This window comes from Onychomys torridus, chromosome 12, assembly GCF_903995425.1.
Source record: "Onychomys torridus chromosome 12, mOncTor1.1, whole genome shotgun sequence".
NCBI lineage: Eukaryota > Metazoa > Chordata > Mammalia > Rodentia > Cricetidae > Onychomys > Onychomys torridus.
The window spans coordinates 8,055,906-8,081,156 of NC_050454.1; the positions used below are offsets into that span (position 1 = coordinate 8,055,906).

Consider the following 25,251-nt stretch of genomic DNA (forward strand, 5'->3'; position numbering starts at 1 on the left):
GATGGATAGATAAATGCTATACATCCATTCAATGGACACTCTAGAGAAGAAAAGGAAATCAGCTGTAGTTACACACATCAGCATGAATGTATTTCAAAACACATAGCTTTACTGAAATAGAGAATTCATATATGATACCTTTTATTTTTTCAGATTTAGTGGGGCATTATTGACAGAGAACAGTTTCTCCTTAGAAATAGACTTGGGCTGGAAAGATGACTCAGAGAATAAAGTTGCTTGCCTGATGTCTTGGGTTGGTTCTTCCACACCGTGAAGAAAAGTGATTCCAAAAACGTGTCCTCTCACATACATCACACACACACACACACACACATACACACACACACACAAAAAAAAAAAAAAAAAAACCAGAAAGAGAGATTGTATATAAAAAATATAAAAATCAAAGATGATATTTGATGAATGTATATGCAATGTAAAATTAATGCAACAGTGAAGCTAGTTGACACATCCATCACCTCACATGGCGCCTGATTTTATAATGAGAGCACAGGACTTACTCTTTTAACACACTTCTAGTGTATCATATGTTCTGTAGGCATAATTAATCATACAGTTATTAGGAGTAACAGTACTATTTACAATAGCAATACTATCAATCATAGCTAGTATTAGGTTGTACATTAGGTCTGAAACACAGAATTGCTTTAAGCAAAATTCTAAAACTGCCAGAACTAAGTCTCAGAGCTTTATACAACACACACAGGAAAGGAGAGGCAAAAACATGATTGGACTAAGCTTGAGTCCACAGAAGACTCCTGGGACTGGGCCCCCAGAGGGACACCACTTGGCAGGGGACAGTGAGATGTTTACTGTGCGGGTCAAGTTCTTTCTCGTTTGCTGGTGCTGCAAGTACAGATGTTTTGTTTTGTTTTGTTTCTTCATTTTCTTTAAACTAGGCAGAGATAATTGATGGATCTCCTGGCATATATGGGGTACTACCCAATAAAATGCTGAAATGCCATTTTTCTACTGCCTTCTAATAATGATAATCCAGCTTTAGAAAGGATAGATATAGATAGACATCAAAGAAAATCCTATTTGACATAAAAAGTCTCTATTTTATTATAGATATAAAAGTCGCATTGAAAACAAATAATCCAAACACTGTGCTTGTATTAATTTGCTAGACAATTCGTCCCTTTACACTTCTCACAGCATATTTTACAATGAAAAGAGAGGATTCTTTCACCTGCATCTAATATCGGTTGTGTAATTACATCATTTTGTCACAAGAGGGACTAGACAGTCAGAAGTCGGGTACATATTTGATATCAGGAAAAAAATGTTAAGAACACTACCAGCTTGCCATTTTATTTCTGAATTTGTGTAAAATATATATACACTCCTTGGATTCATGAGCCATTTTAACTTTCATAGACTTTTTTTTAATATAATTGGGTTTTTTTAATGTGCCAATTTGTTTATATGTTGAACATACTTAGATGTGCAAGCTCAAAATCAATTATTTCTAGATATCTGCAAGTTTTTGTAGCCGATCCCACACGTGATAAAAATGAATCAAAGTAATTAAGATGCTAGAACAAAGTTGTGTGCTACCTGTTTCACACTGAAGTCGCTCAATAGTCTGGAAACAATTCAACTGGACTGGCAAGAGCATCAGCTGAAAATGTGTGTGTGTGTGTATGTGTGTGGTGTGTGTGTGTGTGTGTGTGTGTGTGTGGTGTGTGTGTGTGTATGTGTGTGGTGTGTGTGTGTGTGTGTGTGTGTATGTGTGTGGTGTGGGTGTGTGTGTGTGTGTGTGTGTGTGTGTGTGTGACTTTTAGTTGCCATTTTCAACATGAACTGGGCACTGAGAGATAAAACAAAAACATAAACAAACAGTACCTAACAAGTAAGTATGTTGAATGAATGCACAACTCTGATGGATAGAGACACCGGGTGCTATCTGAATTTCATCAGAAAACAAAGCACTGCTTACAATAACAGAATCTCAGGGGATCCCAGAAACATGAAGTGAAAGTCTTCATCAACAATCAAGTCCTATCTCCTGGTTCCTAACACATTTCAGATCAAACCCGGGAACAGTAAGGGGAGAGGATGATTCTGGGGTTTGGGTGAAAGGAAATTAACGTTTTTGCTTTTTCCACAAGCACGGCCTCTACTCATTTGCTTAAGCAGGGAAACATCAACTACTGCAAAGCAAGAAAAATGTCATTTACATTTATTTTACCTTAGTTTTGGAAAACGATTACAAGAACCAGTGAATGTTCTGTTGTAGTTTATATACTCTATAAGAATAGTGCACTTATGTTTTAAAAACTAAACAAATGAATTTTTTTTCACAGCACTTCAACTAAAAGTGGCTTTGGGAACAGTATGTGGGGCATTTAACCCTCAGCTCTGCTATTTCCTTCCCCTTTTTTAAGGTTTGGGAGGATTTTTTTCTCTACTTCCTTTTCAATTTGTCACCCCTGAGCATTCTCCTCTGTCCAACATTGACTTCTGCTTACACATGTCCTGAAATTTTAATGATGGATAGTCAATGAAGAAATCAATTTAAAGAAATGGAGGACAGCCACATCAATTTAATATCTTGTATGTATTAGCCCCATAGCACTGAGACATAAGCCCTAAATCATACAGGAAAAATGAATTGGCTCTTATTGGTACCATAATAAATTACAATCAATTACTAGCTCATAAATTTTTTTGGTTAAGGTTCAGTATAGCCTTATCACACACAGTCCATCATTTCAGACCATTTTTCCCAGTCTCTTTTTCTGTCAGGTAGAGATGTGGCTGATTTCTGGTTAATGGTGGTGTATAAATTCCTTTTGGTGTGTACCTCCACACACTTGCCTTGTCTTGCTGCTGGACACATATGATATGAGGGTGTTATCAGGCTGCAATCTTCCAACTTTCTCTGGGGGAAGCATTTTCATCTCATTTGAATTGATGACAAAATTCAACTCTTAGGCTTGAAGGACCGAGGTCTCATTTTCCTTGGAAAAAACTCAAGGGGCCACAGCATTCCTTCACTCATGACTCCTTCATCTTCATGCTGTCACTGATAATTATGGTCCTTCTCAGACTGCTCTTATTATCTGATGCCTGGGGCAGCCTTCTGCAACTATCATCTACTTTGAACAACTATTCTGAAAAGATATCAGGTCCACTCAAGTAATTCAGCATAACTTGGAATCTATAAACTTAACCTAATCTGAAACTCATTTTGACTATATTAAATTACATATTATGATTCTGGGAACTGCAATGTGGACACTGGTGGGAAGCCATTATTCTGATTACCACAAGAAAATAATGTTGAATTAAAAAAGTCTATTTATGTGAGTCTTGGTAAAGTCAGTTAATCTAAAACACAGCAGAGAGCCTGTGTAGTGCTGCACATCTTTAATCCTAGCATAGGAAGACAGAAGCAGGTGGATCTCTGTGAATTTGAGGCCAGCCTGGTCTATAGAGTGAGTTCCAGGATAGTCAGGGTTATATAGTAAGACCCTATCTCAAAAAAAAAATTTTTTTTTATTCCAGCACCCATTGTTTATAATTATACCAAACTCTTGAAGCATGACTAGTGTGTCTGGTTTCTTATAACTCTTGTCCATTGATTTTTAAGCTAATTCTACAAATTATGTGTTTCCCATTGTTTGACAAGTTGAAAAATATATGCCCAATTTACATTGAAACAGAAGACAACTCTTAATAGGATGTATTTTCTAAAAATTTGAGTTGAAGTAGGGTTGTGGAATAGCATTGTTGAAAAGGTTGTGAAGTAGTATTATATGCAATAAATATTTTTTTCCAGAGTTACTCTTAACTATTTAATTTTTTTGTTGAGGAAACAATTCCTAAGATAGCATATAGTCAACGCTCATAATTTAATCAACAGCCTAGAGAGTGGGATGATGTGGGTAGGAGAATAATACAACAGGGCTCCATTGTTCTTAAGAATCATGTGAGGGTAAGCACTGCATCCAGCTCTGTATTTGTGCATCTGTGTAGACACAGCCCCTGCTATGTAGAAAGTACTCAGGAAATACTAACTACCCTCAAATTAACGATGCTAAGTAAATTAAGCAGCATTTACATATTTTTATGTGCAAGGTACAATTGTAAAAATCCTTCAGTGTCCTCAGGGATTTTTAATAAATTGATTTTTAAGTAATATTATTAATGAAAAACTTGGGCTCAGTAAAATAGAAGATTTATTCCTGTACTATTTATCTTCAGCTATCACCACGTGTAAGAGTAGCCAAGGCTTTTGAAAACAAATACTACTTCTGATTATGAATCCCAGGACACACAAAAGAAGCTCCTTATACATATAGGGATAAAGTAGATTGTAGAAGAAATATCTATTGAATGATAGTAGAAAAAATGACCATTGAGGTTTTCATTAATTTTTAATATTTTTGGAATGAGACTGGAAGCACAACATAAGTAAGGAAAATAATGAAAGCTGTTGAAGACGTTCTGAAGCAAGTCTTTGTCTTTAGGTCTGAGTGGTTGAACATTAAGTTATCTTATAAGGTAGTGAGTTTCACTTCCCCGAAGTGGTGAGAGCTTGAGTGTGCCCCCTAGGCTCAAATGTTGGAGTATTTGTTCCCCAGTTGGTGGCACTGTTTAGAAGTACAGCTTTGCTGGAGGAGGTGTGTAACTAGGGATGGGCTTTGAGGGGCAAAACTTCTCACAATTCCTAGCACACTCTCACTGCTTGGTGCTTGAAGTTCAAGCTGTTAATTCTCAGCTTGCTGCTCCAGTTGACATGACTACCCACAGCCACCTCCCCACTGTGATGGTAATGAACTGGTATCCCTCTGGAGCCATAAGCCCAAAATAGCCCCTTCCTTCTATAAGTTGTCTTGGCCATGGTGGTTTATCACAGCAGTAAAAAAGTAACTAATATAAAAATCATCAAGCAAGAAATTACGTCATTACAGTTCATTTCTTAAACCAATACTTGACATAGAAAATATCTAAGCAGACACAGATGACCGCATACAAAGAATGTCTACTGGATGTCTAAGTGAAGGCATGAGAAGCAGGCATCTGCCACGTGAGTTTTAGCATCTGTACATTTTCCTTTCTCCAACCATTATCGTTCTTCATAGGATCCATTTAGAGGCATAGGAACAATAAGAGAACGAAATCTGCAGAGGCAGAGGGATTTATCAGCCAGGTCATTAGCATTTTAATATGCTGATAAGACTTGGGTTTTTATGGGGGCTATATGATTTGAATCAGCTTCTCTAAACTTTAATTTTCTTCACAAATGTGCAGAGATAGTAAGTGGTAAATAGTAGCTATCATTTTTTGTTCCCACTTCTGAAAAGAACCCCAGATCTGCATTAAATCAAAAACAACAATAGTGGTTGGTAACTTGGACATTGGTTTAAAATATTATCCATGGTTTGTTACAGGAAAGTAGATCATTCAAAAAAGCGGTTTGGTATCCCCATGGATCGGATTGGTAGAAACCGACTTTCTAGTTCCAGAGGCTGATGGATTCCCATTGTGAGTACAATTCCAACAAGCAGTCAATGGGCAGGTGCTCGAAAACATTTTGCACTAGATGAATGGGTCCATCCTTACTTGTAAATGTCCTTTTTTGTTTTTTGTTTTTTAGAATATATATATTTGAAAATATTTCTTTAGTTAATGTATTGATACTAAATAATTTAGAGGACTTTTTGAAAAAAAACAAACAAACAAACATCCTACCAAGAGTGTCCGAATTTTTGAGATAGCAAGATGACATTTTTATCTATCTTCAAAATTCACACTCAATGTACAATCAAGTTTTAAAATTTCATACATGCACAAAGTCTTATAATAATTCAAGTAAGTTTACAGTTTGTATTGTGCTGCATTCATAGATACCCTGAGGCATATGCAGCTCAAAAGTTGTAGGTTGGGCACACTTGAGGGACACCACATTTTATCTTTCAAATAGAAAAGTCATTCATCCCAACGTTTCATAAAAAATAAATTTAGCAATTTTCACATAATCCTGTGCAATTGTCTAATGTTAATATGCAAGTAAGGATTAAGATTATAACTAATATCTGCCCTCAATAACTTTAACTGTTAACTTTACATTGCAAAAATCTCACTGAGAGGAAAGCCTGACTGAGAAATTACCAGGATCAGATTGGCCTGTGGGCATGTAAGCCAAGCCTACTGTGAAGAATACCATGCCTAGGGGCTTGAACTGTGTAAGAAAAACTAGCTAAGTATGCACATAGGAGCAAACTGGACAGTGGACCAGTAAACGGCACTTCTTGATTTCTACCTTTAGGTTTCTGCCTTGTGTACCTGTCCTGCCTTCCCTCAGGAATGGACTGTGACCTAGAAGTATAAGCCAAGTTTCTTCCCGAAGTAGCTTTTGGCCAGAGAGCGATAGGAAGAAAACTAGAAGAGCACAAAAATCACTTTTTTATTTCATTAAAATATATCATATCATGAACAATAAATGTTTGTTGACATTGAAATAGAGGCAATATGTTTTCTTCCAGTAAAGCTCCTGAAAGGTCTGTCCTTCCTTCCAAATAATTCCAATGACCTGTAACTGCTGTAACCATCTCAGTACAGAGACATGGGAAATCTGTGTTCAGCTTCTTTTACCACATTGGCCTAACCATTTCATAATTTATAATAGTTTTTTGTTCCCTTCAAATACTCTAAAGTCATAATGAGCCTCAAAATTTTATGATAATGACTTAATTAAAAGAAGTATTGATGCCCAAGAATTTGTTGATAGTGATGTTCTGTGGTCATCGAGTCCCCATAAAAACAGGACTATGCACTGACGGCTGAGAAGAACACTGTATTTTGAACAGCACTACCTTCATGGAGCTCTTTACCTCATATCTAGAAATAGACTAAATGTGATCATTCCTTGGGTATGCTAACAACTGCCACATTTGAAGTCGAACAGGAATTAACTATTAGCTAGTAAAAAGCCAAGTACTTTCTGAAATCAAGGGCACATCTTCCAGTTTTCTGATACATTCACATGACCCTGAGATTGATATAATTCTCACTGATTTCATTATCATATGCTTTAATATTTCTGAATTTCCCAAAATGTACATGACAGCCAATATAAGAAATTCGTTTTCACGTGAATATTCACACAATAGGAACTCTGGACAGACAGAAGATAACCCAGGTACTTTCATGTCCAGAAATAGTAATGACTCATTAAGTTTGTGAACTACCGTCCACTTAACAAACGTCACAGTGTCTTTGTAAGTATGGCTCTTCCTAGTCAAACCTGAACACAGCAATATCACATTGAGGCTTAGAAGAAAACTTAAGTTCACATGTTTCTCTCTCCTCCATCTTTCACTATGGATTCATCTTCTCAATCACCATATTTTTGTAATTTCCCACCATTATCACCACAGTTTTTCAAAAATGTATTTCCTTATGTGAAAGTTTGTGATTTTAGTGGATAACAAAACCTATAAAATAATAGATAATTTTCATTCAAATTTCTGTTATTTCTAATACATTTTTTTTTACTGTCACCATATTCCTTTGAATTAAACAGGGGGTGCAATTTGTACAGCATGGCATTTACAAGATAAGAATTTGAGCATTGAATCTGCCAGGTTTTGCTGACTCCCCATGGGATGTCATACCTTTTCAGAGGAGGGGATGAGGGGTGGACTGGGGTGGGGGAGGCAGAGGGGGAGCAGGAGGAGGGATGGGGAAGGAATCTGTGGTTGGTATATATAACAAATAAAAAAAATTTCTTTAAAAATTAATTTGAGCATTGTTAAGTAACATCAAACACTTAAGTAATTCCAGATTTGAGAATATAAAGTTTTGTTTAGCCCAAACAATTCAGGAAATTTGAGTTGTTGACTGACATTGGTGCAATCCACATTTTACAGATTTTGTGCAGAGCAAGGAGGAAACAACAGATATTTTACTCTCTAGGCCAATATCCTCTTTATAACCTACCAAGTTTTCTTGATTCCAGACTATTGAAGTTGATTGAGAGCATAACTCGTCATTTTGGATCAATCAGTTGGTGCCAGGGATCAAATCCAAGGTTTTTCACATGCTAAGCAAGTGTAATGCCCCTAAGCTATACCCCAGCCCTAACTTGTCACAGGGCAGGCCACAGAGAAAGCATACTCTGTCTCTGTTTCAGTTCTGTGGGGGCTGAAGTGCTTTCCCTTGGAGGAGGCTTAGTCGTGGGTTTTTCCCTTCTGGGTTTCACTTTGAGTTTTCACACTAAATGTGAAACTGCTCCCTATTCAAAGAAAATTGGCTTGGTTTAAGGTCAAGCTCACAAACAACTACTAGAAATTAACAAATTTCCAGAGAAAAGGCCAATTTCTTTTCTGCTATATTTTGGAAAGGAATATAATCTGATATTTACATATTTTATTCCAGTCAGCACTATGTTATACTAAAGTTTTGCGGCTGGAGAGGTACTGACTTAAGCAACTCATATTCAACAGATGTTTTGTCAACATGTTTGTAGCTTTTCTAGGTGGACTTAGAAACCAGTATTGAAGTCAGGATTGCCTGCTTCGTGACGTTAGAAACAACCATTGATGCGGCAATCACTTGCTGCTACCTGCATTAAGACTTTCCGCTAATGATGTAAAGCACATATCATTGTTTTAGATCAACAATTTTATCTTAGCATGACGTTGACACATTGTTCATATAAATTAATAGAAACCTGAAATCCAGCAGGAATATCACGTGTAAAAGATAGCGCAAGGTTAAATTCTTATATCAGGAGCAAAATACATAGTTATCAATGTATACCTAAAACTAAAAAATCTCTAGTCAATTTTTCTTTATCCAAATGTTTTTCACGAAACAGCCTTTGAACTAAGATAAAAAAAAAAAAACTGGAGAGAAATTTGATATAGTTGATATTTCAAGAAAGAACTGACAAATACTATAATTTTTACTAAAACTTGAGCATAGGCTCTTAGCTTACTCATCACAAATGCTCTTTTAATTCACTGATACTTGAAATAATTACTTTACATTATGGTATAAAATATGACATGTAATTAATAGGTGACTCAAAGTACCACATGATTAAAGTATTATACCTTCACTGTTGAAACTGTGGAATTTCATCTGATCTGCAGAGTGTCAAAAACCATTTTAACACCTTCAACTTTCACTTTTCTAGATGCGTCTGACTTGCACAGAACTTATAGAAGATGCTTCAGTGAAGTTCTTCATTCCTCCCTGCTGGTTAAATTGTTGAGGAACTAATCTTCTGCAAACCTTCCCAAAGCTTGAGAACCTCAATTCCTCATGTCCTAGTGTTGCTATGGCTTTAGTTAAGTTGTGCAGAGCATTTCAGTGCATGAATATCTTTGAGCATATTGTTGTAATGATTCATAAATTGTAACATGGCCCCTAAACCTACCTTTGAAAACATTTGTCAAGTATTATGCATTCTCTTGCCATTAATGCATTTACAATTCAGCTACCCAATGTGCTTTCTAAAAACCTAGGGTTTAAAGATTTGAAGATGTAAGGAAAGAAACACAAATACAGAATGCATGATGACTTATAGAGGGTTTTTAAATTTTTCTGAAATGTGTCAAATTTCTGAAAATCTTCACTCTAGGCTTAGAGAAAAGGCAGCAAATGAATGTTTGCTTCAAGTGTGGTAGATGGCTGTAACAAAGGGAAATACATCTTGAGAAAGTTGAGTGATAGTATTCTTTAGAAACTAATATCTAAAAGTTAATATAAGGAAAGTCAATATAATTGGCCTATGTGTAATGTTCTTCAGAACTCTGAATTTAATAGATTTATTTGAAAAGAAATTACTGTCTCTGTTGTTTATTTTTCCCAGCTTTGGGGTGGACTATACAAATGTTTCCTGTTAGAAGCTTTGTTTTTGTTTTGTTTTGTTTTTCTTTTTCTCTCTATTAGATGTTTATAAGCTACCAATCCAATCAAGTAGTACTTCATGCCTTGATAAAATACACTGAAATCAATATTAGGCTAAAATATCTCATATTGAAGTTTGAATTTGAGCTGTACAAATAGACTTCCTGCATTATTTAATTTAAAAAATAGGCTATGAGAGCAAGGAATACAGATCAATGGCATTGTGCCTGCCTAGCATGAAAGAGACAAATTTCCTGTCTTATTGGTATCATGGCTTGTGCCTGTGTTCCCAGCACTTGGAGATAAGAGGAGGAAGATCAAGAATTTAAGGCCACCCTCAACAAAGCAGAAAGACTGAGGCTGGGCTGGACAACATGAGACCTCTGTTTCAAAAGAAGAAAGAAACAAGGGAAGAAAAGAAAGGAAGGAAGAGAGGGAGGGAGAGAGGGAGGAAGAAAAGAAAGAGAAAGAGAAGAAAGAAAACATGCAGTCACATCTACTTCGAAGTAAGAGAACATAATGTATTGATTTATGCCCCATTCATATGCAGTTGTCTCACAATGCAAATTTCAATGAAGAAAAGAAGAAAAATACCTTCTCAACATAAAATTACTTTAATTCATTCGTCTTGGTTTTTACTACCACACTGAAAAGAATAGAAATATAAAAAGCATTATTCTAGTTGAAATGGTGTCTTCTTAACTATAAATTAAAACATCAGTTATGTGAATAATGGGATGTCCTATCTCATTTGTTTTTAATACAATGTATAACAGTAGATTCAACTGTGTTTCCCTGGGGAGCCAGCAATTAAAAAACTCATGATTTAAAGCTATGTATATTTTGCCTTTTTCTCCTTGTTTCTAAATAGAGATACATAGAGCAAATGAATATGTAAATAGAATTTCTGAGTTCTAGTGTTAATTACATAACCAACTTTGCATGCAAGGATGTAATTCTAAGCTACACTATCTTCAAATTTACACTACACAAAATTTATCAAATCTCACCTTTAATCTGCATATCATCTGGGGGATTAAATTTCTTAAATTGTTGAAAACTGAATTTAATCTTCTAAAAAGCAACAGTGGCATTGTGTTTGAAGCATTAGTATCAATGTGCTAGAATATTTTCCAAAGTAAATAAATGTGTGATGAAAATAGCTGGAGTCTCAATCTTTATAACAGCCTTGTGTTTGTGTTCACAACTCTTGTAAGTACACAGGAGCATCCTTAATTCTCATCTCCTCTTGCTCATTCCTATGTATTTATGTGGTCCTGAGAAAGTGCATACATTATACACCAGGCATGGTACTTAAGGCTGGTCACTTTGTTTTCTTCTTCTTTTCTATTGTATTTAATGTGAAATCTAGTTTTTTTATTTTTTTCTTTATTATTATGTGTTTTAAATTTTATACATCAGCCATGGGTTCCCCTGTCCTCCCCACTCCTGCACCCACCCCCACCTACTCCCAGCCCCTCCCCTCCATTCCCATGTCCTCCAGGATCAAGGCACCCATGGGGATTCATTTAAACCTGGTGGATTCAGTACAGGCAGGTCCTGTCACCTCCTTCCAGACTGAGCAAAGTGTCCCTGTGTAAGCCCAAGGTTTCAAACAGCCAGCTCATGCACTAAGGACAGATCCTGGTCCCACAAACTGGGTGCCTCCCAAACAGATCAAGCTATTCAATGGTCTCACTTATCCAGAGGGCCTGATCCAGCTGGGGGCTCCACAGCCTTTGGTTCATAATTCATGTGTTTCCATTCGTTTGACTATTTGTCCCTGTGCTTTTTGCAATCTTGGATTCTAGTTTTAATCCAATCTGTCATCTATATTTTCAGATTTTAGATTTTAAGAAGACAACACCATTTGTAGAAAAATCTTCTACCTAAATACAGAGTTAACAAACATTGAAATTTGTTCTCTAGAAGGAAGCCAAGCTCATTCCAGGAGAGATGTAGGTAAGAGCCTTGTGGTCAGATGGACATCACTTGTGTACCACGGCTTGTCCTTGGTGACAGATGAAGGGAAGTGGCATCCTCTGTGGTTTCACGGTGGGAAGTCATATTTCAGAGACTTAAAGCGTGTGCTGGTCTTGTTCTGCTTTCCATCCATCAGGGGAGAGTTTTTCGTTTTTATATTTGTTTCTTTGTTGGCTTAAAATGAAATACCACCCCGTTGTCTTTGCCTTGTAGGTTATAACCCACCTGCCTGACTTATGGCACTTTCATAGGTTTTGCTCACTGCCTACAAGCACATTGACTTTTTTCCTTTTTCAAGGATGTCAAGTCCTTCCTACTTTGGTCTTTGCACTTGCTAGTTCCCCGTTTCTCCAGCACCTTGAGGGCTTGCTCCTTTTCTTCAGTTACTTTGCATGACCTTCCCAGCATTGAAGGTCAGCCCAAATATCACCTTTTCAAAAGGACTTCTGAGATCTTGCTATACATCCAGCTGAGTTCCACTGCCCTACCCCTAATCATTATAATTTCCTTTGTCATTATCTTAAAAGATTTCACTTGAGTCTCTGTTTATTAGGTTGTTACTCCACTAGGCTTTAAGTTGTCTTCATTATCCAGGTATCCTCAGCCTTATCACAGGGCTTTGTTCTTTTTTTTTTTTTTAAATTAAATGCTAGTTTAATAAATTCTGCCATCCTCTTTTATGAAATACTTTGTATCATTAAACCACATGGTAATACATAGATTTAAAAAATGAACTTCTCAATATTGTAAAGAAAAGGGAATGTATGTGGGACACATAATAGTGTAGTCACCAATATTCTTTAATTTAAAAATTTCTTTGAGAATGCCTGTGTCAGAGAGGTTGTCAGGCAAAATTAAGCCTAAACTCTGAGGCTGGAATTAATTAAACAGGCTTGTTCAGCTGTAATAAAAAAAAAAAAAACAAAAAAAAAACAATGTAACCATGGGAAATTAAAATCTAACAAGGAAAAGCCACTGCATTTGGGGAGTTTTGTTTCAGAGCACACAGAGCTCCACCTGTTCTAGGCATGCACAGAGTGTCAAAGAGTTCCTGACGCTCTGGAGGAAGCAAATGTGAGAAATTAGAAACCCCAAAGCAAATTGTTTTATCAACATTTTCTTTACATACTATTTCTGAGAAATCTAGTATTGCTTTCTTCTGTGATTAGGTAAGATATGTATCTCTGTTCCTTAGTAATGTATTTATCCTTAGTGTTCTCCACAGCAACTGCCCCAATTAATCCAAAAGAAGCACAATCCTCAAAATGAGAAAGAGGCATAATGCGTATTTTCCACATGGAGTTGAGACGATATAATTTATTTTCACTTTCTAAGATGCTTTTTAAAATATTTTTATTGACAGCCAACAACAAAGCATTGAAAGCATTGAGAAAGATGGGGGAGAGAAGTTATACAATAAAGTTATACTTTCAGTTTCAGCTCAAAGCCATTTTGGGGGTCAGTTCCATTCCACAGTGTAACCAATGACTCTCTTAACCACATGAGCATTCAGCAACCCATTACCCAGGCAGGAGCAGGTGAGAAAGTGAGAAAAGTGATGTGCAGAATAAGAGCCAATTTCTTAACGCTTGATACAAAGATAAACTTTAAGCAAGAGAATATCAATCTATCTAAGTGTTCTTTTCTTTTGGATATCCAGAGAAGACTCAGACACAGTATTTCCAAAAGCAAGCTAAAAAAGAAAACAAAGCAAATTATTAAAAGGATTTTTTTAACCATCCACTTGAATAAAATAGTATATGTACTTGAAAAAGAGATGGATATCATTAAAAAAAAAACTTATGGTCAATATGGTAGCCACTGGCTTTATATGGGATTAAAATTAAATGAGTTAATAGTTCAGGTTCTTCATTATACAAGTCATATGTCACATTCACAATACCACCCACCCAGAGGTTATGACTACCAGAATGGGTAGTATAAATTAGAGAATGCTCCTACCATGCTAGTTCTATGGATTACCACTATTCTGCATTATAATGCACATAATACAATCCAAGGACCACAGGGCCTGACCTAGGAGACACATACTTCCATTTCACATTTTGCATAACTGAAGTGCTGAAGAAGTCATATAAGTAAAATGTGGGACTAAATGGTCCTCTGTTTATTAAGGGAAGAAAAATAGGAGCTTCATAATCACCTTGCAACCCACCAAATGATATTTAGGTAATTTATTCTTCATCACATTGAGCCTTAATATTCTGAACACATTACACTACCTCAGACAAATAAAAACCAAATTTAGCAGCATTTCAGTCCTCAGACACATGGGTGAGTCATTTTAAATCTTCAGTAGGTAGAGCCGTAGCTCTCCTTCTGAAAAGTTGCATTCAGCTCCTGTGAAGGCAGGAGTCTATTTTCAGATCTGAGCTGAGAACGTGGCCCTTTAATCCAGTCTTCCTTTAATAGTGTGTTATGGAAAGTCATCATCATAGTCCCGTTTGTTCCTGCAGATATCTTTGGATATCTCTGTCTGGCACAAAAATAAAAGCTGACACAGAGCCAAGGTTTAAACCACATAGCAGTGCAGCTAAGTTTGTAGTGGAATATAGTTTGGAGAAATATTTTGGGCCTGGTTGAAAGGGACTGCCATGAGTTATTGGTAGAAATTATTAAGTTAACTCCACGTAGTTAAAAGGGGAGGTTTATTTTGGGGGATATCTTACAACGAGTAAAGGGATAGTATACAGGATCCGGGAGAGGTGAGGTGAAGTCTAACTGGGTTCTCTGTAGAACTCCACTTGGTCTACCATCCAGCATCCAGGATCATCAGGAACCAACAGAACTGGCACATCCAGATTTGGGGTCTTAAGGGTTCTCTTCTGGGCCCCACCTCAGGGACAGGCATGATAGTTACCAGAAGCCTCACTGGGGGTAGTACTTCCAGGTCAAAGCTGGAACAGCTACCCATTACAATGAGTGGCACTATTAATAGAGTCACTTCCTCCATGGATCCAAATCATCTATCTTTTTCAACAAGTTAAATTCCCGCCAGCTTAACCGCTGCTGACCCCTCATGTCTGTCTAATTCACACTTGTGTTCAGTATTGAGCAACTATCTTACAGCAGCTATCTAATGACTATACATTAAATTTTTAAGGAAAATTATTTCAGTAGATGAAAATTATACTGCCTTAAGCTGGATTTGGGAGTTGATTTCACCTCCATACATGGTTGTTCATAATAATTACTTTTTAGATGTGCCAACAGTACTGACTTGTTAAAGAATGTGTATTGTTTCATGAGCCAACCTGGCCATCTATTTCATACAGTCATCGTCACAACACCTTTTTCCTTACCACATGGGAGTATGCTTTCATACCCCTTTGCCTAAGAAAAAAACAACAACGAAACTTTCCATGATGCCTAAATCATTCTAGTACATGTCAAGTGCTCCCACAGAAAAGTGTTCCTCAAAAGACCTATCTATACAGGCAGAACTCTCCAGCTGACTAGCCGGCTGACGTAGCCTAATTGGCAAGCTCACATCCCACTGAGAGACATTGTCTCAAAAAACAAAAATAGGGTTGAGAGTATCTGAGGAATAACAACTGACAATGTCCTCTGGCCTCTACACAAACTGACACTTGTATTTGCATGCACTCACATACACATATACACACTTGAACACATACATACATATAAGACACGTCTGTTGTTTGTGGTTCCAAATGTTTAATTGTACCTCTTTTAATAAAAAGTTGTCCCACTATAGAGGATCTTTGCTTCTGGATTCACTGGCAGGTATCAGTTCTCATCTCACTGGAGCTATCACAGTTCAGATGCACTTAAGTTTCTTGAAACGTGTTTGTTCTTGGCTTCTGTGAATTTTGTTTGGTAGTGCATCCTTCCTTAGTATCTACTTCTAATTAACCCTTTTTACTGATTCTTTCTCATTTTCACATCTGGTTTTTAACTGATCTGAGATTCAGACCTTAGAAAGCTTCTCTCTACATCTAGTATTACCCCATGTATGGTCCCATCAAAATGCCAGAGGTGAATTTGTTGATGAATGTCAATTTTTTTGTTTTGTTTTGTTTTGTTTTGTTTTGAGATGGTTTCTCTGTGTAGCTTTGGCGTCTTTTCTGGAACTCAACTGGTAGCCCAGGCTGGCCTTGAACTCACAGAGATCCACCTGCCTCTGCCTCCTGAGTGCTGGGATTAAAGGCATGTGCCACCAATGCCCGGCCTAATGTCAAATTTATACATCCCATCTGAGCTGCTTTCCTAAATTTCAAAATCATTTATTCATTGAATTCACTGCCTCCACAACTTTGCTGCCCATGATGCAATAAGGTCAAAATGCTAGTGGCGGAGTCAGGATTCGCAACTATTCCTTATGCTTCTTGACAGTCTCAACTTTACCAAGCCTCATTCCATTAGAAGCAGGATCATTCAATAAGTTCTAGAAGGGAAAGGCCTGTTACACTCCTTTAACCCTTTCCTACCTTGCTATAAGGACACTGGACACTGTGCCCCACATACTGTATTGACAAAAATAACTGCCTGGATCGCAAACACTACCAACTGAGATGCTTTTTCCAACTTGTTTGTTTGTTTGTTTGTTTGTTTTTTGAGACAGGGTTTCTCTGTGTAGCTTTGAGCCTTTCCTGGAACTTGCTTTGGAGACCAAGCTGGCCTCGAAGTCATAGAGATCTGCCTGCCTCTGCCTCCTGAGTGCTGGGATTAAAGGCGTGGGCCACCACCTCCGCCGCCGCTACCGCCGCCGCCGCCACCACCCAGCCCAACCTTTTAAGTAAACATTGTGTGTTGGAGTAAGTTTCCATTTAGAGGAAAGTTTGAAATCAGTACAGAGAAATCATGTATGTCCCTTAGCAAATTTCTCATTCTAGTCAGACTAGGTATCATCTAGGGAACAAAAACAGCAACCAAAAAAGTGCTAGATTCAAAACAAGGGGGAAGAGACTTTTATTTGTGGCTGGTAGAAGTGTAAATTCATCTACCTTCTTTGAAAGTCATTATGGAGCCTCCTTAAAAAATTAACAGTAAAGGCTTGTAGCAATGTCTTGGAGATTGAGAGCATTGCTCTTAAAGAAGGCCTGAGCCTGCATTGGACAGCTTACAATAACTTGTATGTTCACATCTTAGGTATTGAATCCCCTCTTCTTGACTGTGAATATGTACAGTACCCCACACTTACACAGTGAGATTCACACATAAAATTTAAAATGCTGAAATAGAACTACAACATGATACAGGCATTCCATAACGGAGTATACATCCAAGAGAATCAAAATGAACATGATATAGAGATGTTTATCACTGTAAGACACAGACACAGACACACACACAGACACACACACACACACACACACACACAGAGAGAGAGAGAGAGAGAGAGAGAGAGAGAGAGAGAGAGAGAGAGAGAGAGAGAGAGAGAGATTTGGAGGGACTAAACTAGGAAATGAGGGAGAAGAAAGAGAATACAGAATTGTACTGAGCCAGAAGGAAATTCTATCATTTCCATATAATGGAAAAAACTGGAGATGATCATTTTATGTGAAATAAACAGATTTTAAAATGACATTAAGTAACAGCTATAATAAAGAGTTCATGGGTAAAATTAAACTAAGAATATTAAGTTTAAGAATCAAGGAAGGTGATATAAGTTGTGGGTGAAAATGCAAAATAATTTAAATGTTTTAAGGAAATATTTGTGCAAAAAATAGTTGACAAGCTTTCTTGATTTCTTTTTCTTTCTTTCTTAAAAAAATACAAAAAACAACAACAAAAAAAGCATACAATAAAACATCATTACAAAAGAAACCTTGACCTCTGAGATGCAAATGGTCTCTGGTAGTTTAAGATGAAATCAAACTTGTGCCTCCAGCTGTAAGAGTTTGAAGAGACCTGGGGAAGCTGTGTAATTCACAAGAAAACATTTCCCTAAGTAAGACATATGTTCACAGTTAAAAGTGGAAAAGCAGAAATCTCAGGAAGAGTGGAACAGGAGTAACAATTCAATAGATGGAGAAATTCTAGAAACTAGCAAGTCCTAAGAAAACCCACTCTCCATTCTCAGAACAGGAAATGCCCTTATTATCTGGCCAGCAAAATTTCAGAACTGCTAGGTATATCACTCCAAGTGTCTGTCTCTTGTTTTCCTTCATGAAGGTGATAAATGATTTCATTTATTCTTTCCCTGTTCCTCTAGAAATTATGGAGTGAATAAGTTCCTTTTTAGTTCAATGTGTAGAATGCTATAAAGAAAGAGTTGCTACATTGCTCCTGATGGAACATACCCTGGAAAGTCATTCATTTATACTTTTGGGTCACTGGAGTTAGAGTTGTACAATGCTGTCAGTAATGGGAAGAGTATAATTTTTTTAAAAGAAAGATCAAAGGATCCAGAGATATGCTAACCAGGACTTTCTGATATTCACCATCCGGACTTGTTGGTGGCAGCCCATGACTAATCCTGGCAGTAGGAGTAGCAAGTACAACTTTGGAATTGAGGTGGTTCAGAAACTGAATGCCTATTCTAGGCTCCTACTCTGCCATGAACACCATGGAAGCAGTTAAAATAGCTCTAGGTGATATAGTGGCAAGACATGAAAATAGAGAGCTATATGCATTGCATATAGCTAAACTAAGTATCTGAGACTCGGATGAATATTACACAGCTCAGTCTAAACCACACAAGTGGAAAGTGCAAACAAGCAATCTCCATTTCTACCCTTCATTAACACTTCTCCCCTTCCAAGCTTTCTCCTCCTTAACCTGTCAGTGGCTTGATAAATGGAAATTACCCCCCACTCTTTCTTCCTTCCTGTCTTTCTTTTCTTTTCTTTCTTTCTTTTTTCTTTCTTTCTTTCTTTCTTTCTTTTTTCTTTTTCTCTCTTTCTTCTTCTCTTTCTTCCTTCCTGTCTTTCTTTCTTCCTTCCTTCCTTTCTTCCTTCCTTCCTTCCTTCCTTTCTTCCTTCCTTCCTGTCTTTCTTTCTTCCTTCCTTCCTTTCTTTCTTTTCTTTCTTTCTTTCTTTTCTTTCTTTCTTCCTTCCTTCCTTTCTTTCTTTTCTTTCTTTCTTTATTTTTTTTCTTTCTCAGAGTGACAGCTGTAGAGTCATTCTAATACCTGCCATTCTTTTACATCTCATAAGTAATTCCACAAAAATTTTTGTTGACATACTGCTTGCTCAATACATGCCCATCGGTAAATCCTTTTGTGATTTGCTTTTGCCCACCTTCTCCTAGCTACACCACTGAAGGAGCCTCCATCCTGCTCCTGTTTCCCTCTCTGCTCTTCTTTTGAAGTATGTGCACCATATGGCAACGGAAATGCTGCTGGTCTGTTCCCTTTTAATTAATCCCTGATTTTCTTAGAATCTTCCATTATTTTCTATGATGCAAAGTAGAAACAAACAATCCTTAATAAAGCTCACATTTCCTTCCCTCCCATCCTTTCTCTACGTTATTTCATACCATTTTCTTCTTCACATTCTTTATCAATTGGGTTGAGGCATATAATCTAATCTTTATAAAAAGCAGTTTTCTCATATATAAAATAGTCATAACAATTATAAAGAATAAAATAATAATTATAGAACAATTACTGGAATGTATTTTAACTTAAGCTCACAGAGTACTTACTGTATAACATGTAGCATTCTAAATTAAGTAAAACAAATTAGTCCTAACAATCCATGAAAATTATTTTATATATTTATGAATAAATAAATATATGTATATGGGCAAAAAATTCAATTCATAAGAATTTAATTGCCTGAGGTCACGGAGATGGGAATTATCAATGTTAAGATTTGAACTCAAGCCATCTGTCTCCAGAGCCTATAGGCTCATTTATTGTATATTGAAATATATATATCAAAATATAAAATGGCTGTTATATTGATAAGAAAAGTAAAATATACCTTAATAAACTTACATCACTAAGAAACACATGGATCTTTACTTTTTCATAAGTAAGAAGCAAGTTGGCAATAAACAAGAAAATCCTAGAAAAGCTATGGAAAACTAGTGGCTCAAAAGAAAAATTTTTCCAGCATTAACTGTCTGAGTCAAATCTTTGTTTATGATAAATGTTGTAGCAATGGGGAGTCTATTTACGTAAAGAAAAAAGTTAAATTGTTTTAAAACTTGGTTATTTCAGTTTTCGTTCTACTGGCTTCAATCTTTAAGCCAAAATAAGAAGAGTAGATGAGAATTTTAAGCAAGGACTTCTTTCATTTAAACGTGAAATGTGTTACCTAGTTGTCCACTGTTTGCCACCATTACAGGCTCGGGTACATTTTGTACTGGGACACTATCATTAGACTTAAAAAAAATAAATAAATAAATAAATAAACAAAATGATCTTTAATCTTTATCTCAACAAGAGAACTGAAAAAATGTCAACATTATCTTTTAATTGAAGTATTTACCAAAAGAATCTTTTGGAAGTCTATTTCACAACTAAAATAAAAGCTTACCTCGTTTATTAGTACGGGAAGAGGATAGATTGGCATCTACAGCATCTACAGCATGGAACAGCTCAGCATTCTTTGCCTTCATAAAGCCCTCTTTCAGCTTCTTTAGCTATGAGAAATTAAGGAAGATCAAAATAAAAAGGAAAAAGAAAGAAAGAAAGATTTAGAAAAAAAGGAGAAAAGAAAAAAAGAAAAGGCATAAGAAAAAAAATAAAGAAAAATAGATACATAAAGGCCCCAAAAGACTGGAATTCAGAAGTTGTCTGGAATAAGAATGAGTGCTAATCAGAGATCATAAAGAAATAGATTGGGGTCATTTGAATAAGAATGCCTTCATAGACTCCTATGTTGGAATGTTTAGGAAGGGTTGAGAGGTGTGGCCTTGTTGGAAGAGATGTTCACTGGAGGTGAACCCTGGGGTTTCAAAAGTACATGTCAGGCCCAGTTTCTCTCTCTCTCTCTCTCTCTCTCTCTCTCTCTCTCTCTCTCTCTTGCTATTTTTGGACCAGGTATGAGCTCTCAGCTACTGGTTCAGTACCATGCCTGCCTGCCTGCTACCATGCTCCCTGAGATGATGTTTATGAACTCACACTTTTGAACTGCAAGCAAGTCCCCAGTTAAATGCTTCCTTTTATAAATTGCCTTGGTCATGCTATCTCTTCTCAGCAGTAGAACTGTTACTAAGACACATATTATCTGTAAATCAAGTCAGTCTATTTAGCTAGATTTAATTTTATGTCCCTCATATGATCAGTCCTCACCAATAAGCTCCAGGGAACTATGTGATTGCTTGGACTTCCAGGAGTCCTTTTCCTTTCTAGAAGAAAAAGAGGTACTTCACCCATCATTTTCACCCAGCATTTAATCCAAACTAAATATTTAACAAGCTCTCCAAACACTTAGCCCCTACAAACCGACTCTATCAATGTTGGGTTGGCCTACATATTGCATGTACCCAGGTTCTTGATCCTCAGAGAGAATGATGGATCTAATTCTGTTTCCAAATGGTCAACCTGTTTACATAATGATGGAAGAGCACTAAGTTGTGTTTGAAGGAGGTTAGAAATTGTATAATTCAGCCATTAAAATACTCTTTGAGATTTTTAAGGAGTAGAGAAAATGAAGCTGATGGAGAAGAGAGGGCTCCCTGTCAAGAGGGCAGAACCGCACTCTCTACAAACCAGCTGCTTGATGCCAAGTTATATGTCTCTTTTTCTGTTTTTACATGGTGAATTTTCGGAAACCACATAACATCTTTAAGAAGGAAATAAACTTCCACTATTTAAAAATTGTAACTTCAGAAAACACAGCTTATATTCTCTGATTTTACAGATGGCAAGTTCAGGGAACGTTAACCATCCCAGTGTCTCATGGTTAGGTCACTGGGATCATCACAATTGCTGTAGTGTGTGTGTGTGTGTGTGTGTGTGTGTGTGTGTGTGTGTGTGTGTGTGTGTGTGTGTGTCTGTGTGTCTGTGTGTGTGTGTGTCGTGTGTGTGTGTGTGTGTGTGTCTGTGAGGTTTTGTCTCAGTATAATTTGTTGTCTGTTTCTTGGAGAATTACTGTACACTTTCTGTAGTAGAAATAGAAGTTTTACACTGTAATGTTAATATTTCTTATCAAAAATGTACCTAATAATAGTCCTTAAAATTGACCATTGAACTGTTTTGCACTCTCACCTTTCTAAGGAATTCTGGTTTGCTGCGCAGATCCACACCTGTAAGAGATGCCGTGAAGTGAGAAACATACCAGAGACAAATACCTTTTCCATATGCTTTGAGGCTGTCCTCCCATTCCTAAAGCAAAACACTAAATCTATTTCTAAGACGTATAATATTGAACTCCAATAACTATAGCATGAAAAAGCACCTATGTCCATCTGTAAGCACAAATATTTTTAAAGTATAATATAGCTCTATCATGAAGTATTATTTATTAAGAATTACAATATTTTACTGACATAGGGAAATTATCATAAAGCAATATAAAATGGAGAAAGAGATTGAACAATAATTCTCCATAAACTCCAAAGCAAGAAGAAAAATTAAAAATATATATTAATGGTAAACCTCCCAGTTTTATTACTTGGGTATGAAGATTTTTCCATTTAATAATTGTACTTGTTTCTCAAATTAAAATATTTTTCAATGTACAATGTTTGTACAATCCTGATTTTTAAAAGTATTAATATTTTTGAGAGTGAACTCAAGCATGCTAAGCTCCAGATCTGCCAGTGAGATACATCCTCACTCCTAATGTGTTTTTTAAACTAATATTTTTCCTGACTAATACAAACAATTTTAAAGATGTATTTGATGATGTCTGAGAGGGAACCATGATGTGATCATTATTTAAGGCTTCTGTATAGCACATAAGTGCTAGTGAAGTCATGGATCTGGGAGGAGAATCTACATACTCCCACTTTACTAACCCGGCATAATCACTAACTACATTCCAAATATTTGTCCTTATACCCAAAGATAAGTGTAGTCCTCACTCCTCAACAAGGAAACTTCTATTTGCAGTGGGCAGAGACGACTGCAGAAAACCACAACCAATCACAATGCAGAGTTACAGAGCCCAATCCCAGGGGTTATTCCTACAAAACACTTCCACACCTAAGATGCAGGGAATTGTGGAAGAGCAGCCAGAAATATTCTAAGAGCCAGATGATCAAGGAGTGTGCTGCGAGACTGTGATTCTGCTGTTTTTAGTGGGCCTTGTTCTTGACTCACCGGCGTGGGAGGGCCTCTGGAAACGGAGACTGTGGCTCAGCAGTGCCTGCAGTAGTTTCTCATGAATTGTGTGTTCCTTAGCTGGAAACAGCTCATGTTCTGTAATAATCAAATGTCAGCGTGTTTAATGAGTCACTGAATATGCTTCCTGGTCACTGGGATTTACAGTATTCGTAACGCATACATACACCAATGTTAGAGGGATACGGAAGTCTATGATTCAAGAGACAAGCCATTCTAAAACCAAGTAGATATGTATGAACTTCCTGAGAGGCAGAGAGTCAGATACACCTGCAATTGCTTTGAACATATGAAGTAAAAACTAAAAGTTGATTTTTAAAAGGAAAGCATAACGTTTCATTCTGTAATTTCATTTGATGCATTACATTTAAATATGAGACAATTTGTGTTCTAGGATTCACTTTAAAGAACTTGAGGTAGGGCAAGTGTCAACTTATTCTATAGAGGCCTCTTTCCACTGCCCTTTATTTACCCCACAGGCATTTAGGGCTTTGGTCTCTACCTGCCTCAGCATTATATGTTTATATTCTGGAGTATAAATTGTGACAACAGACTTCATTCAAGCTGCAAAATATGAGTATTCAAAAACAATTAATTTAAATGAAGGCCTTAAAATCAAAAGTTGGTTCTTATATCCTAAACACTCCATTTTCTCTCCCCATCTCCTCACTCTCGTTGATACTGTGTGGGCAGGAAGTAGATTAACAAGGGTTATCTGCAGCAGCTGTGGGAGCTGAGCCAATCTCAATTGTTGAAAGTGAAGTGTTGTATTATAGTTTCAGTCAAGGAAATGTCCCAGAACACCTGACTGAATAATTTACTAACTACACACACACACACACACACACACACACACACACACACACAGAGAGAGAGAGAGAGAGAGAGAGAGAGAGAGAGAGAGAGAGAGAGAGAGAGCAATATTTTATGTAATACAAATTTTAAAAACATTGTAAAAAGTTGACTAAAAAAAAATTTCATGAAGTGTTGCCACTTTGGGATGTGATATCTTGGGGTAAACAGAATCCTGGGCCATGGTCCCTCATATGCAGTTCAGGATTAAGATCTTGAGAACTGAAGAGATAGTTCAATGATTAGGAGTGCTTGCTGCTCTTACAGAAGACCCACATTCAGTTCCCAGCACCTATACAAGGCTGCTTATGACCTCCTGTGATTCCAGCTCTGGGGAATCTGATGCCGACTTCTGGATTCTACTCACAAAATCATACACTCACTCACTAACTCACTCACTCACTGTCTGTTTGTCTATCTAATGTTTAAAAAATAGAAATGATAAATCTTTAAAAAAATAAAAGAATACTCTTTCTTCTCTTGCTTCTTTGATGGGAAGCTGCGTTTTGCATTGCATTCTGTGGATGTAAGTAGAACATTTTCCAAATTGAGACAGATTGATTGCCTTAACCATTGTTTCCAGTGATTATACCTGCATGATGTTTGTTCTCGGAAATTCTTTCCTGCTTAAGACAACCACCACTTACAGGAATCTCTCAAGAAAGGGAGTTTGGAAAGATTTTTTTTTTAAACATGATGTCTAAAGAAATTAAGATGAAAGCTGGGAAAATATGAAAACAACCACGTTTCTGTTCCAGTGTCTATTTTTAGCTTATAAACTGTAGCTTTAAAAGGAAAAAAAAAAAAAAAGCAAAGATGTTCCTTTAACATACTTCCACCTTAATCAATGAACCATGTTAACATTGAATAAGAAAAGATCTGCATAATAAACATCCGAATGTAAATGTGTTTTGTCACAAAGAAAATAAAATGCTTGCGCAGGAGAGAGTGAATAACAGATAAAATACTGATCCATGACCACTGGGGGCTCAGCACTAACAAATGTTCTCTTTATGCTCACATGAACATGTGAAGCTTTTAATAAACATAAACAAGAAATTCCACCAGAAAGAGACCTAGAAACTTCCCAGATAATAATATAACAGAATAATTTTTTCACAGCCTTCTTGGCTATGCTGTCTTTTGTTCCTTTTCTGGTAAACAATTTCCCAGTTTTGCACTTTTTACTAAGGCATGCTTTAAGAGTTCTCCATGAATAAAAGCTAGCAGCATTGAGCTAGTTGTTATGGAGATTTTATATATATATATATATATATATATATATATATATATATATGATG

General features: G+C 36.6%; 1 protein-coding gene across 1 annotated transcript in view; it reads left to right on the forward strand.

Annotated features, from left to right (window-relative positions):
• Ostn (osteocrin) overlaps nt 1–10,327 on the forward strand; it is a 36,941-nt gene extending 26,614 nt beyond the window's left edge. Inside the window, exons 4-5 of the mRNA XM_036203850.1 lie at nt 5,424–5,517; nt 9,176–10,327. Of these exons, the coding sequence (XP_036059743.1) occupies nt 5,424–5,505 (82 nt within the window). The 3' untranslated portion in view covers nt 5,506–5,517; nt 9,176–10,327. The remainder of the gene's footprint in view (nt 1–5,423; nt 5,518–9,175) is intronic.
• The last annotated feature ends 14,924 nt before the right edge of the window (nt 10,328–25,251 follow it).